Consider the following 13,643-nt stretch of genomic DNA (forward strand, 5'->3'; position numbering starts at 1 on the left):
TCGCCCACACCCACATCCCCCCATCACATACCCATCATGTGTGAAGAAAACCAAAAGTACACATCTATACATATAGATATTTAGAATTTATTTTAGCATGATGCTAGAGAAACTGGTAGGCTTCCAAAATACTTTATCATTGTACATATACCGATAAAGCATTGCCCAACTAATGGATCCCTCTCTCTCTAGAGGGTGTGTGTGTGTGTGTAGAGTGATTTTTTGTTTTAATTGTGGAAGAACATGGATTTTGGGGTATTTTTAAAAATGGATTTGGGATGCTGCTGCAGCAGTCCAGCTAGCACAAGGGGTAGTGTCCCCAGGTATCAATTGGCTGGGTCCCAGGAGCTCCTGAGAGCGAGTAGCCCTGAGTTGCTTGCCAGGGCAGCTTTTTGTATTGCTGGGGACAGCACAGGTGCTGGTCCCAGGCTCTAGCTCCCTCTGGCTGATCCTCAGGGAGGATCCAGGCAGGGTTTTTTTGCCCTGAGTGGCACAATTTGCTCCACAACAAAGGGCATGTCCGAGCATGTGCACTGAGGCAAAAAGCCCCAGCTCAAATTTGCACCACTTCTATTTGAGCTGCTACACGTGCACATGCTTGCATGTGTGGACGCACCATGTGGGTTACTTCCCTTGCGTGCCTTTGGGAATAGAGCTGCATCAAAGAGAAGTCTCAGACAGGACCCACTGATGGTATTTTCCCCTGAAAAAGGGCACTGCAATAACTGATAAAAGATCTGAGTTTTCCCCACAAGAATACTGCAATTGCTTGGAGAATTGTTACAAAACATCCATTTCATGCTGCCCATTGAAAAAAAAGTGGAAAGACTTTATTTTCACGTAACTGTCTATATATTTGACCCAGGCCTTATTTGTAATTCTATGAATCTGTACACAGCCTCATCTCTAAAATCTTTCAGGAAGTTTAGATAAGGAGGGTAGCAAAAAATGATCAGCCCACTAGCGTGAAACACAAAAAACCTGCTCTTAGCCAGGAATGACAGTAAAATCTGAGGTTAGATAAGCGGGGTTATAGTAGATGATATTTAGCAACATTTTGTTTTCAGGCATTTCACTGCCTTTGTTCTTACAAACCTCCACAGGCTAAGATATCCACAGCTCCTCTTTTTACAGTCAACATGTTTTCTGGGCAAGGCAGACAGTTCTTAGATCCAATTACTGGCTGATATGTGCCAAAAGGACATGATTCACAGGTCTCAAGACCATTAGGAGAGTAGGTTCCCTGTTTGCACTGAGCTAAAAGGCCAAAAAAATACACAAATATTAATATCTAACACAATACATGTCCTAGCAAGTAATGCTTTATTAGTTCATTGAGTGACGACACTTGAAACAAGGTATTATGAGCACACTTTTAAATCCAGAGGATAGCAATTAGTGCAATGTTTTGCAAAGTCAATAAGGCACAGAACATTAGCTCCCTCTGTACACACATTCATTTTATTCTGGAAATCTATTTCATTATGCGGGGGTAAAAAAAAATGCAATTCGACAATTGTTCATGAACAGTAAATTACTGAGAGCATGTTTACAAACTGTAAACTAGCTTACTACATTCCACTCTACTGCACAGATTCCTTGTTATTAGTATTTCAAATTTCAACCACTGAAGCCAATTAAATTCACATGGGGGGAAAACAGTTCTTAATTCACAAGTTGCAAAGTGAAAACTCTGTTCTACCTTGGAGAGCTTAATTCATGGAAGGTGGGACACAGCAGTGACAGTGTCCAGAGGTATTTGTCCATGAGAAAGGTGGAGGATAGTGGTAGAAGGAAGTGTTGAGATGAGATACGTAACGTACACTTCTAATGCAATGTGTGCTCTCTCAGCACCAGACAATGAACATCAGTTAGGGAAAAAAGGTCCCTCATTCTCAACCTCTTTCACTATACGAAGCACTTCTTGCCTTAATGGCCAGTTCCTTTTACCCTCAACAAGCACACATATTGACACACTGGATACCTTCTGCATGCGTGCCCAAGTGAAATGGAAAATGCTTATGTATTCTCAGGTATTATCTATTCCTCAGTGTACCCACACAAGGACAGCCAGGATCTGACCAAGATCCTTAAAATAACCTGATGATACATTTACATTTTGGGGGCAGTATTCTAATTTCATTTAAACAAACAGTATTTCCAAACATTAGAACGTAAAATGTGTCCATTACTAATTCAAAAGTGACTGTTGTGTGGATGCTGAGTTCCCACCTTTACATTCAGAGATACTCCTGGAATGAAGGTATTCAGTGTAGCTACCAGATGGACAGCTTTTGCATTCCAACTGCCCTTCCTCATCCTGATATGACCCAGTCCAACAGCTTTCACAGGTATGATGCTCCAGCGAGTAATAGGTGCCCAAAGGACAGTTAACTGAGATTACAAAGGAGAAAAAATAAGGTGTAGGTTAATCATGGAATACCTGATACCACAGAATACCCTTCGCTGCAAACATATATAGCCAAACACAATGCACTGGAATCCAAGCTCTGGGCTTGGTGACTTTTGTATAGTTTCATTAGGAATATCTAAATTGTGGTGACAGGGTACTCAGTTCTGCTGAAACAATAAACACCACCCACTGTTTTTACCCCACAAACATCAACGTCAGGAAGGAGGAGTGAGGATATCCTGGGGATGTCCTTGGCAGTGGAGTCATAACGTGGGTACCTGGCTGTAGCAGGACACTAAGGTACCTGCTACTCTCAGAGCAGAGGCACAGGTGCGGGTTGCTATGGCAACTGCTGGGAAGTCAGCTGACAGGAAGGGGCAGGGCCTGGCACATATAAACGCCAGGGCTGAGGCCAGGAGGGCAGTTCTCTGCTAGTAGCCAAGGGAGCTCTGCTGGAGCAAGCCGAGTAGAGAAGCCTGATGGCATGAGCAGCTCCTGTTTTCTGTTACAGGGTAGAGAATTCCCTGGTAGGGATTGAATGATGTTTAGCCAGACGGCTTAGATTTTATGTTACAGCCCAGGTGCTTGAGTTTTCTGTTTGTAGTTTTATAAGACCGGTGATTTGGGTGAGGCTATTAGGGGTTGGAGGAGGCCTCATAGGGGATCCCCGGTGGTGTGGGGACCCCGGCAGGTGCAGCATTTTGGGGTGCACTGACCCCAGCCCAGAGCTAGGAGGGCAGCGAGAAGCCCCACAGTGAGGAGGGCAGCGGAGTGCCAGGAAGGTGCGGAATGAGACAGAGTGAGACAGGGCTGTGGAAAGCCCAGGGAAGACAAGGGGAGGGCCAAATTACAACAAGGTCCAGATCAAACCATGTCAATATCATCTGCGAGGCTTGGGCTGCAGTGTAGGGAAGGAAAAGGAGCCGCAGATAGTGCCCCCTGGTACCGGGGCAAATAAATGGGAGCCTCCCGCTAATTAACAGCCATTAATTAATCAAGATCAAGGCATGGCAGGTGAGAAGGGAGGCGGCTGGCTCATAACAGGAGGGTGGAGTCACCAATAGACAGACTCTAGTAGAGGTATTCCTCTCACACTGGCATACTCCAGAGTCATGGTTCTGGGTGCACCCAGACATCATTTCCAGAGATGATGCACATAGTAATAAAGATTATGATTTCATAATGCCTGTGAAATGGCCCTACCCTACATAACATACCTCCTTAAAACATTAAAATCATAAATACAGGAGATGAGCACAAGGAGGCAAAAAGCATTTGGCTTACCACACATCCGACCTCTCAGCACTGAACCTGGTCTGCAGAACAGAAAGGCTTTCTCCGTTTCCAGAGAGTTGCTATCAGCAACAACCAGTTCAGATGCAAACTGAAAAGAATACATGGGTTCCTTATTGAGAGTCCTTTTCAGCCTGTTTGTGATAGTCTCTAGAGTTTTAAGAAGTCGCTGCTGGTTTTCCCATTCCAGGGTATCGTTCCTTTCATCAGGCAATGGCACACTAGCTGGGGTTTAAAAAGAACACACATGCACACAAATTGTGTTACAGATTTTACTGTTGTATGTTCCAGCATACTTTGTAAGTGTGGACCCCAAAAAATGTAATGCTGCATAACACAGGTACTTTGCTGGTTGAAGGTCTGTGAAGGAACTGGTGCAGTACACAGCAACAGCAAACCTCTGAGGAGCTCCAGTTGTTTACTACAGCTATAATTTCAAAGGGTGCCCCTTCTCACTCAGCTGTGCAGGACTGCTGATGATCTCTAGTTGACTGCAGAAGCAGCACTTTTTAATGTAAAAGCTTCAGCAGACAGCTGAGTAGTTCATACTTTATTTCACAACCCACTGAGACCTTAAGAGGTCGTGAACCACCAGGGGGTTCTACTAATCTGGATTCTCCTATACTCAAGAGGTCTGAAGTCCGTAGGCAGAGCCTAGGCAAACCCACTGTACCAAAATACAGAGCATAAAATATAAAGTTCTGCCCAAGACAACCATGCTGTCAGGTGCTACAAAGAAGTAAGCAAGTGAAACAATAAGGTAGCAAGATTAATTAGAAACCTGTGTTCTGCATTTCCTACAGGTTTCATGAACTGAAGACAGTGCTTCATTTTGTTATTGGTAGATTCTTAAACAGAAGAGGAAAGGAATGTTTTCTCCTCACCAGTAATGTTAAATATTAACTTAATTTTATGGTCTGTCATTGGAATGTTGAGTTTTTTGTGTCTTTTGACCCGGGAAGGTCTTGATTTCACAGTGTCAGAGCGTTGGTTGTGTAGTGGTTCTTGCTGTGTTACATCACGGAAGTCATCATAGGCATAATCCAGATGGTTTGCTGTGCCCCAGCCACCAGGTCCTGCCAGCCATTAAGAACAAGGAAAAGAAAAACACAGCATGAAAACAAGTGTCTATTTCTTCATATCAACATAACAAAAACTTCTTAATGCAAGAAGGATGATCAAAAGCCAGGCACCCCATATAGACCTTGTCTTCACTTATGTAGTTTTGCCAGCATAGTTGAGGCAACGAGCCCCTCTAACATACGTGCAGTTCTATTGAAGTGAGAGTATTTATACAGATATTTCCTCTTTTGGTTATAAAACATATTGTTTTACATGGTATATTGTTTTATATGGGTCTATTCTGAGGGTTTTACTGGCACATAATAATACCAGTAAAGGGAAAAGTCTTGTCCTTAACTAAGCCAGTTATCCTGGTCAAACTTTTAAATGGAGACCATACCTTCACACACACGTGCACATGTGTGCACACACACATTCTCTATTCCTATCTTCTTATTACACTGCATCTAATGCCATTTGGCAGAGTTATTTCATCAAAGCCCTACCGTATGCTGACTAGGCCACAGTCCCACTTCCAGCTCCCTGGAATTGTACCCATACCTGCTCTAACAACAGGTTTTTCAGCTCAAGCATTCTCAAGTGAGAAGGACCCTCCAGAAACCAACAGCTCCTTCCTTTCATAGGAGTCCAGTTCTAGTTACACCTCTAACTGATTTCAAGGGCAGAAATATGCAATGGAGAGGGTCAATGTCCAACGTAGGACAGTTGTAGCCCATTTAGGGCTTTTTAGGTCAAAACCAACACCTCGTATTGCTATATAAATATGTGTCAATTGTAATAGTGGATATCCATCAGACGTACCAGCACATTACACATAGAAGAATGAACTAGGCCTGCCTCAATCATACAGCCACCTTCCAAGTAAAGGCACCATATTCAATTACTGTAAGTAAACAGCCCAAATTATGTATAATGGGCCTAATTCATGCCTAAGATAATACTTCTGAAAATATTAACTACAGTGTATTCATTTGGCCCAAGCTGTTCAAATAAATATCTATGTACATAACGTATCTTTTTATAATTATTGAAACTGAAGAATTTTTGCCGATTCTGTTAATCTCTTTTTAGAAATATGTGGAGGTATCAATAATCCCTGCATATAATTATGTGTCAATTATTTAGATTACATTTGATTAATGACAAAAATAAGGCAAAGGAACCCCAATAATACTCTGTAACTATTTCAGAACCAATCTTTTAAATAGCTGACTCTAAAAAATCTGGGCCTAACTGTGATCTTAGCTATACTGGAGTGTTTTTGGAGAAATTCCACTGCTAGCAGGTTAGGCTGGCATAAATAAGAATGTTTCCTCATCACCGCTTCATCCAAACTAATAATAAATTAATTCCAGCTTCACCTGATGTTAATATCAAACTGAAAATCATTGCATTTGATTGTAAACCAATGGAAAGGTTCTCATTCAACGGGAGTTAGATCAGGCCCTAAAAGAGCTGGAATATGAGTGAAGTCTTTTATTGCACAGAACAGCCACAATGCAGAGGACAGCAGTGCAACCACCTCTCTAAGTATCCTGACAACGCATCCCAAACTAAGAGTGATAATAGTTCAATTTCCATCCTTCCTTGGTCTTCAAGCTCTTCGGCTTGAGAACTCAGGGACTCTGTCAGTGATAGGTGTGATTGCTTAATAATGGATATACTTCTCTATTAGTAATTCGACTGAGAATGGCCAAGCATTTTACATATGCAGTGAAGTGGCCATTCAGACATCAACAGATTTCAATGACAGCAAAGGGAGGCCCTGATCCTGCAGCCCTGATTTAAGTACATGCTTTTCCTTACAGGCTGTGAGCAGTCTCATGGCAAATGTGTAAACTCCTATGCTCATGTCTACAAGACTGGGACTAGACCTTGGATTTCAACTAAGGACAAACATGAAAGGCTACCTGTTCCATTAACAAGCCCCAGAGGCATCTAGTCTCCCTCTTCAATGATCTGAATTTAAATTGTATGCTTTAAAAAATCCCACCAGTTTTACTTGTAACACTACCCAAACAGTTTTTTAATTTTCTTATTTTTTTTTACATGCTTTGAGCTACTTATTCTCCCTCCCACCCCCCACTAACATGCACAATACAGGAAAAAGACAATAAAAAGCTAATGTACTAATTTATCAAACTATTGTTAAATTGTTTAGTGTCTTAAGTACCCTGTAATTATTTTCTTAAAGTATTCCATAGAGCACATCTAACTCTACCATAGTCGTATGTTCTTATATTAAACCACATTTAAACTCTTTAACGTTGGCAAGCTATGGAATTATTACATTACCAATTGCAAATCCATTTTCGTAATCATAATTATATTCTAAGCAATGTTTTTGTAGCAAATCCTCCAACCTGCAGTCAATGTCATCGACATCATTACAGAATGATGGGACCTGCAAACAGAAATTAGAAAAACCATTAAAGAAACCAAACATATTTATAATCTAAGTGCAGTACAGATCATCTGGTACTCTCTATTTGACACCAGATTTCTTCCTTTATATTGATTATAATTCTATATTTTAAAATGGGCATGGGGAATTTGCCCCCCACCTCCCTACACACATGTACATATATGCATCTACAGGAACTTGGGCAGCATCAGAGATCTTGCAGTTTAAAATAAAATAGGGAGAATCAGTTTAACAGAAGACAATCTTGACACCCCGTGTCCAGCTGATATAATTCTACAGCAGAGAAGTTGTGGTGGGTAGATGGATGAGAAGATGGAACACATGTGATATGATACATCTCTATTACGTGCATATACTCCCTTCCTGCTTGGAGTAGGACTCATTGTGGGTTCAATATGGAGGGAGTAGGAAGTTAAATTTACGAAAGAGCGAAGCCACCTCGCAGTGTTTCCATGTTTCAATCACCCTGGCAGTTGCCTGTGTATTGTGTTACAAGATATAAGTATCTATGGCATGGGTGGGCAAAATACGGGCCACAGGCCAGATCCAGCCCAAGCACTTCCCTCTGGCTGGTGAAGCCCCTTCAAAACCTAGGTAATGACAGCTCCCTGTCTACAAGCCTCCAGCAGTGGCTGGCGGCACCAGCCACCTCGGGCTGTTTACTTGGGTTCTGGTCGTGAGGAAACCAACCATGACCTCAACCCTGCCCCTGGGTCAGGCCACATTTGCAGATTGAGAGGGGCACGGGGGCCTGGGCCAGATCCTGTGGTGCCAGTGAGGGGAAGGTATGCCTGGGCCGACTTCTGCCTCCTGCGCGGGACTGGAAAGGATCTTGCCTTGCAGGTAAGCCCAGAAAAGTGGCTGCTGGCATGCTTTTCCTGTGCCATGATACTCAAGCCGGCACTGGGGAAGGGAAGCAGCAGCTGGGCCAGCTGTGCCACATGCAGCCCTGGCCCAACTGGCAGCAGGGAGGAGAGGTGGTGGCTGAGCTGCGTGCCTCTTGGGACCAGCCATGCAGGTCAGCTGAGGTAAGGGCAAGTTATAGCTTTGCCTTATGTGGGTTGGGCTGGGCTGGCACCAGGGAGGGAAAGGTGCTTCTGGGCTAGTCCTGAGCCAGGGACAGGCCCAGCCAGGTCAGCAATGGCCAGGAAAAGCGGTGTGCAGCTGAAGCCAGCTTCCTCACGTGCTGCTGGGGACAGGACGAGCCAGGACGAGCTTAACTGCACCTTCTCCCTACGTGAGCCGTCTGGTCCCAAGTGGCAGAAGGCTCTGCTGCCACTTTTCCTGGCTGGGCCCACCCTGCCCAGGTGGTGTATGGCTGAAGCCAGTTTCCCCACCTGCTGCTGGGGACAGGACGAGCCCAGCAGGGTTAACATCGTCTAGGAAAAGTGGCAGCGGAGCTGTGTGCCACTCGGGACGGGACAAGCCTGGCTGGAGCAACAGGGGCTCAGCTACACTTTCCCCCTTACCTGAGCTGGCTGGTCCCAAGAGGCAGGAGGCTCCGCCATTGCTTTTCCTGGCTGGTGCCAACCCGTCTAGGTCCAGCAGGTCCCAAGCGGCATGCAGCCAAGGCTGTCCCAGCCGTGGCTTCCCCACGTGCTGCTGGGAGAAGGACGAGCCTGGCCAGGTTGGCACCAGATAGCAGAAGTGGCAGCAGAACCGTATGCCACTGGGGACTGGCCAGCACAGGTACGGGGAAGGTGCAGCTGAGCCCCTGCTGCTCCGGCCAGGTTTGTCCCATCCCCAGCAGCACGTGGAGAAGCCAGCTTCGGTCACAGGCTGTTCTGGATGGGACTGGGCCAGCCAGGTCAGCACCAGCCAGGAAAAGCGGCGACAGAGCCTCCTGCGACTCGGGAGGGGCCAGGATGGTTGGCTTGTCACCAGCCAGGAAAAACAGCAGCAGAGCCTCCTCCCGCTTGGGACCAGATGGCTCACATAGGGGGAAGGTGCAGCTGAGCTGTGTGCTGCTCTGGCCTGGCTCATCCTGTCCCTAGCAGCACATGGGGAAGCCACGGTTGGTCCCATACCACTTGGGAGGGGCCGGGCCGGGCCCGGATGGGCCAGCACCAGGGAGGGAAAGCTGTGGCTGATCCACCCTGCGGGTCCTGCAGCACTGGAGGGGGCTGTGCTGGTGAGGGGACCTGGGATGACTTCTGCAGTGCCGCAGGGGGAAAGAGGGGGGCAGGCTGGGATAGGCCAGGTCATGCTGGTGCCAGTGAGGAGTGGAGGGGGGGTTGGCCAGCTTTTGCTGCATGGGGCCTGATGGGGTGGGCTGGGTCCTGGCTTGTGGGAGGGGTCTGGTGACCAGTGCTGGTGAAGGGAAGGGAGGCTGGGCTGGCATTTGCTGCATTGTGGGGTGCCAGCCCCTGCCTTGCAGCTAGGAACCCTTGCTGGGAGGGGATGGGCCTGGCCATGAGGTCCTGACCTTGTAGCTGGGAACCAGGTGATACCAGGCTGGCCTTGGCTGGCTCCTTGCACCACATGCAGGTTCAGGCTTGCAGCTGGCTACCACTTGCTGCAGCCAGAACAGGACAGGCAGGGCTGGCTCATTGCTGTGCTATGCAGGTCTGGGCCTTGTAGTCAGGAACCGCTTGCCATTGAAGCCATAGGCAGCCTGGGGTGGCCTGGGCCCTGGTAGGTACTGGGCCCAGTGCTCCTAGTGCATGTACTGGCACACCTACCAAGTTCCCCCAGTCACCTGGGCAGATGTTATAACAAGGACATCTATGTGACTGTGTGATGAGGGCAGGGGATCCTGGGACAGATACAGTGAGTGGGGCAGTTTCCTGTTGGGTGGTTAGGTCTTACGATGCAGATCATGTGACAGGGTGTAACTTTCATTTCCAAGGTGACTTCCCCAAAAGCAGTACTTCTGGGGGCAAGGGGCGGGACTTCTGGTCCCAAGATGGTGACTAGGAGGTGGGGCAACTGTCAAGGGATGGGGCTACCCATGTAGCCCCTGACAGCTCACCAAAACTTGTGAAGCAGCCCTCCGCCAGAAATAATCGCCCACCCCTGATCTATATATCAACTGGGCTCTGCTCTGGTCCAGTAGTATCACAGCTTTCCACGCTGGCCCATGTAAAGTCCATAAGGAGTCCCTGTGTTCCTTGCATATGGAAGCAAAGGCATGACTAAAACAGCTGTTCCACCTTCATTCCCCTTGTGCAGCCCCTAACCAGTACAGATAACTTTGCAGAGACCCTCCAGACTGCAAATAAACTGCTCTACCAGTGATGACAATGCAGAACCCATCATAGAGTGGTAGCTCAGGTTTCTTTAATTCAGCAGTATTTGTTGCTTTCCAGGAGGCTTTCCAACAAAGCAAGCTCTAGAAAGTGCTTTTTATTTGCATCTACTTTCACCCTATCAACTTTTCCTTGGAGCTTCTCTACACAACTCTTGTGTTTAGATGCTAGTGATTTAATTTTCTTGCCTTTGGAACAATACTAGCATTTCCAAGATCCTGGGGAAATGAACTTGACATATTTAGACTGTCTTCTGGACTTCTGGTATGCCAGCATGCTCCACTTTGATGCAAATGCTCAGGCTCGTCTTCAAGTGTTTTGTCCCATGACTTAGTGCTTGCAATTTCAGCTAGTAGTTGCACTTTTAAGTTTTGTTCTCAGAGACAGGTGATAAATATGCTATCAAAGAGGATTGGTAGGGAAATCAGCCAAGTTCTTCTGCAGAAAGAAAACAAAGCTGGGACAATACAACTGACCAACAGATGTCTAGATCAGGAGTCAGCAACGTTTTTGGGCAGTGTCAAAAAACACCGGCAACCTCGACTTGTAAGACGTTTGTGTGCCAGGAGCGGAGCCACAAGTGGCCTGATCCTTGTTGTGGCAGCACAGCCGTGGCACCTTCCCCAATGTCTGCTCCGAGGCACATGTGCCAAGCAAAATGCCTTTGTGTGCCACACTCTGGCACCTGTGCCAGTGGTTGCTTATCCCTGGTCTGGACTCCAGTATAAGAGAATGACAATGAAGTTGTGTCCACCACTGACAAAAGGGCTGGTGGGCAATGCCAATGAATCAAATGCCTTTGGGGTCTGTAATCCATATAAGACTATATGGCCATGCAGGTTGCTGGGCCGATGATGTCCCTGCGGGGCTGAATGGTAGCTTTTGATAGTACTTTGCTCTCCTCCCCATTACTGCCATGACTTCTCCTGTATACCACTCCATTTGATGAGGCACTGCCTTATTAAGACAGGGAGTCTTTTTTGTCCCAATCACTGAGTTTTGAGAATAATACTTAATTTTGAGGGAGTAAAATGGGGTTTTTCAAAACAACTGATGTAGGGGCACAAGTCCTACTGAAAGTCAATAGACTCAGATTTCTACGTCTCTGGTACTTTTGGAAACTTTACTAGTGTCATCTCCAAGACAAAGTTTGAAGCTACAGCACACCCTCAGCTACCCCATTGTTTGGTAAACCACCCGTTGAAAAGACTTTTGGATAACAGAATTCATTTAGTTAAGTGAAACTCCAGCATTTTGTGAGGAATTATGCACAATGTATAATTTAAAACCATGCCAAACATAAACAAAGAGATGTTGTATACATCAAACCTTAAAAGAGAACGGTTTGTTATGCAATAATAATAGCTACAAATTACTGGTGGGGGGGAGGGGAAGGGGATGGAAGGGAAGGAATGTTGCCCTTTGGATACAGTTTTGAAGATGTACTGTAATTCCAATCTGTGGCTGCAACAACAATTTGCACATCACTCTTTATAGTAACAATCAATGTATGGGCACTTTCATTATAAGGGAGACATTTTATCATTTGAATTGAAACAAAATCAACCTCCAAGCTTCTAAGGAATGCAATATAAAGAACAGGTAAGGAGGAAAAGAAGCAATGTAAGGAAGTTATTAAACAAGTTGTATTACTAACCTACCATTTTACCAAGTGCACTCTGGAAAGCCTCAGCAAAGCTATCTAGAAGGTTGTTGTCATCACATCGGGTTGCTTTGTACAGCATCTCAAAGGATTTGAACCCATGATTGGCAAAACGATTTACTGAAAATGTGGGGAAAAGAAGCTTTTATTGGTTAATAGGTTGAGTATAACACAGGGATGGGCAATTATTTTGGCTGGAGGGCCGCTTAATGACTTCGGGTGAGCTGTCAAAGGCCGCAGGGGTAGCCCTGCCCCATGACAGGTGCCTTGCCCCACTTGCCATCTTGGGACCAGAAGTCCCACCCCTAATCCCTGGCCTTTGCCACCAGAAGTCCCCATCCTTGCCTTCCAAAGCACTCCTTTTTGGAACGGGTTTTGCCATCTTGGAACCAGAGAAAAACAAATCATATGCTAAAAAACAAACATCGATTATAACATATTTTAATTTTATTAAAAAAAATTACTGTCCTGATTTATTTGAAAAATAAAGTCTTACTCTTGTATATTGTGTGTGAGGGAGTGTGGGGTGTGGCTGGGAATGGGTATGGGGTGTCTGTGTGTGTGGAGGGGATTTATTGGGGGGGAAGTGTGTGAGGTTTGTGAAGGGGAGTGGAAGTTGTGTGTGGATTTGTGGGTGGGTGTGAGGTTTGTGGGGGAGTCCTGAGGAGGGGTGGGTGTGGGGTTTGTGGGTGCGTGTAGGCCTCCCTGCCACATACCCCACCTATGGCGTGCAGCCCATGCTGCCAGTGGCAGCAGCAGGCAGTGGGCTCTTGGGTTGCTCCTGGCCCAAGGCAGGCAGAACCCCTTAGCAGCATGTGGCTCTGGCTGAATCACAGGAGCTGCACATGGAGGCATGGAGCTGACCCACCTGAGACCGCTGGCACACACTTTCAACCCAGACCAAACTGGCTCCATGCCAGTACATGGGGCTTCTGGCATTGCAGGCAGAAGCTGTGCGCCATTGGGCCAGGCTGGGCTGGCTTCATGCTTCCACATGGGGCTTCCAAGCACTCCAGCAGGGAGTCACATGTGGAGGCACAGAGCCCACCTGGCCTGATGGCATGCAGACCAGGAGATGCAGGGAGTCATGCACCATCAGGCCAGGTGGGCTCCGTGCTGCCATGTGTGGAGGCATGGAGTTGGCCTAGCCTGGCCTGATGGTGTGTGGCTCGCACCTGCAGTGCCAGAAGCCTCACGTGTTGGCACTTAGGCAGCTTGGTTTCAGCTTGAAGGCATGCACCAGCAGGCCAGGTCAGGCTGGCTCCATGCTGCCATATGCAGCTCCCAGGATTCAGCCAGAGCCATCCGCTGTTGAGGGGCTGTCTACAGCATGCCAGGAACGCCCCGAGGGCTGGCTGCCTGTTGCTGCCAGTACCATGGTGGGGGACATAGGAGGGAACCTACCTCAGTATAATAGCTTCAAAGACTGCTTTGGGCTGATTTATACTAAATTTTCTAAATTCAACAGATTATCTTTGAGAAAGAGCCTGAAATCCAAAGAATTTTATAAATATAAAG

The 13,643-nt window shown here is 46.6% G+C and overlaps 1 protein-coding gene across 1 annotated transcript in view; it reads right to left on the reverse strand.

Moving 5' to 3' along the window:
• SVEP1 (sushi, von Willebrand factor type A, EGF and pentraxin domain containing 1) overlaps positions 1-13,643 on the reverse strand; it is a gene marked incomplete at its 5' end in the record, with an annotated part of 177,639 nt that overhangs the window by 75,639 nt on the left and 88,357 nt on the right. Inside the window, 6 exons of the mRNA XM_019554729.1 lie at positions 1,096-1,257; positions 2,233-2,394; positions 3,698-3,931; positions 4,591-4,782; positions 7,085-7,193; positions 12,124-12,245. Of these exons, the coding sequence (XP_019410274.1) occupies positions 1,096-1,257; positions 2,233-2,394; positions 3,698-3,931; positions 4,591-4,782; positions 7,085-7,193; positions 12,124-12,245 (981 nt within the window). The remainder of the gene's footprint in view (positions 1-1,095; positions 1,258-2,232; positions 2,395-3,697; positions 3,932-4,590; positions 4,783-7,084; positions 7,194-12,123; positions 12,246-13,643) is intronic.

This window comes from Crocodylus porosus, unplaced genomic scaffold (assembly GCF_001723895.1).
Source record: "Crocodylus porosus isolate Cpor-Errol unplaced genomic scaffold, CroPor_comp1, whole genome shotgun sequence".
Classification (NCBI taxonomy): Eukaryota; Metazoa; Chordata; order Crocodylia; family Crocodylidae; genus Crocodylus; species Crocodylus porosus.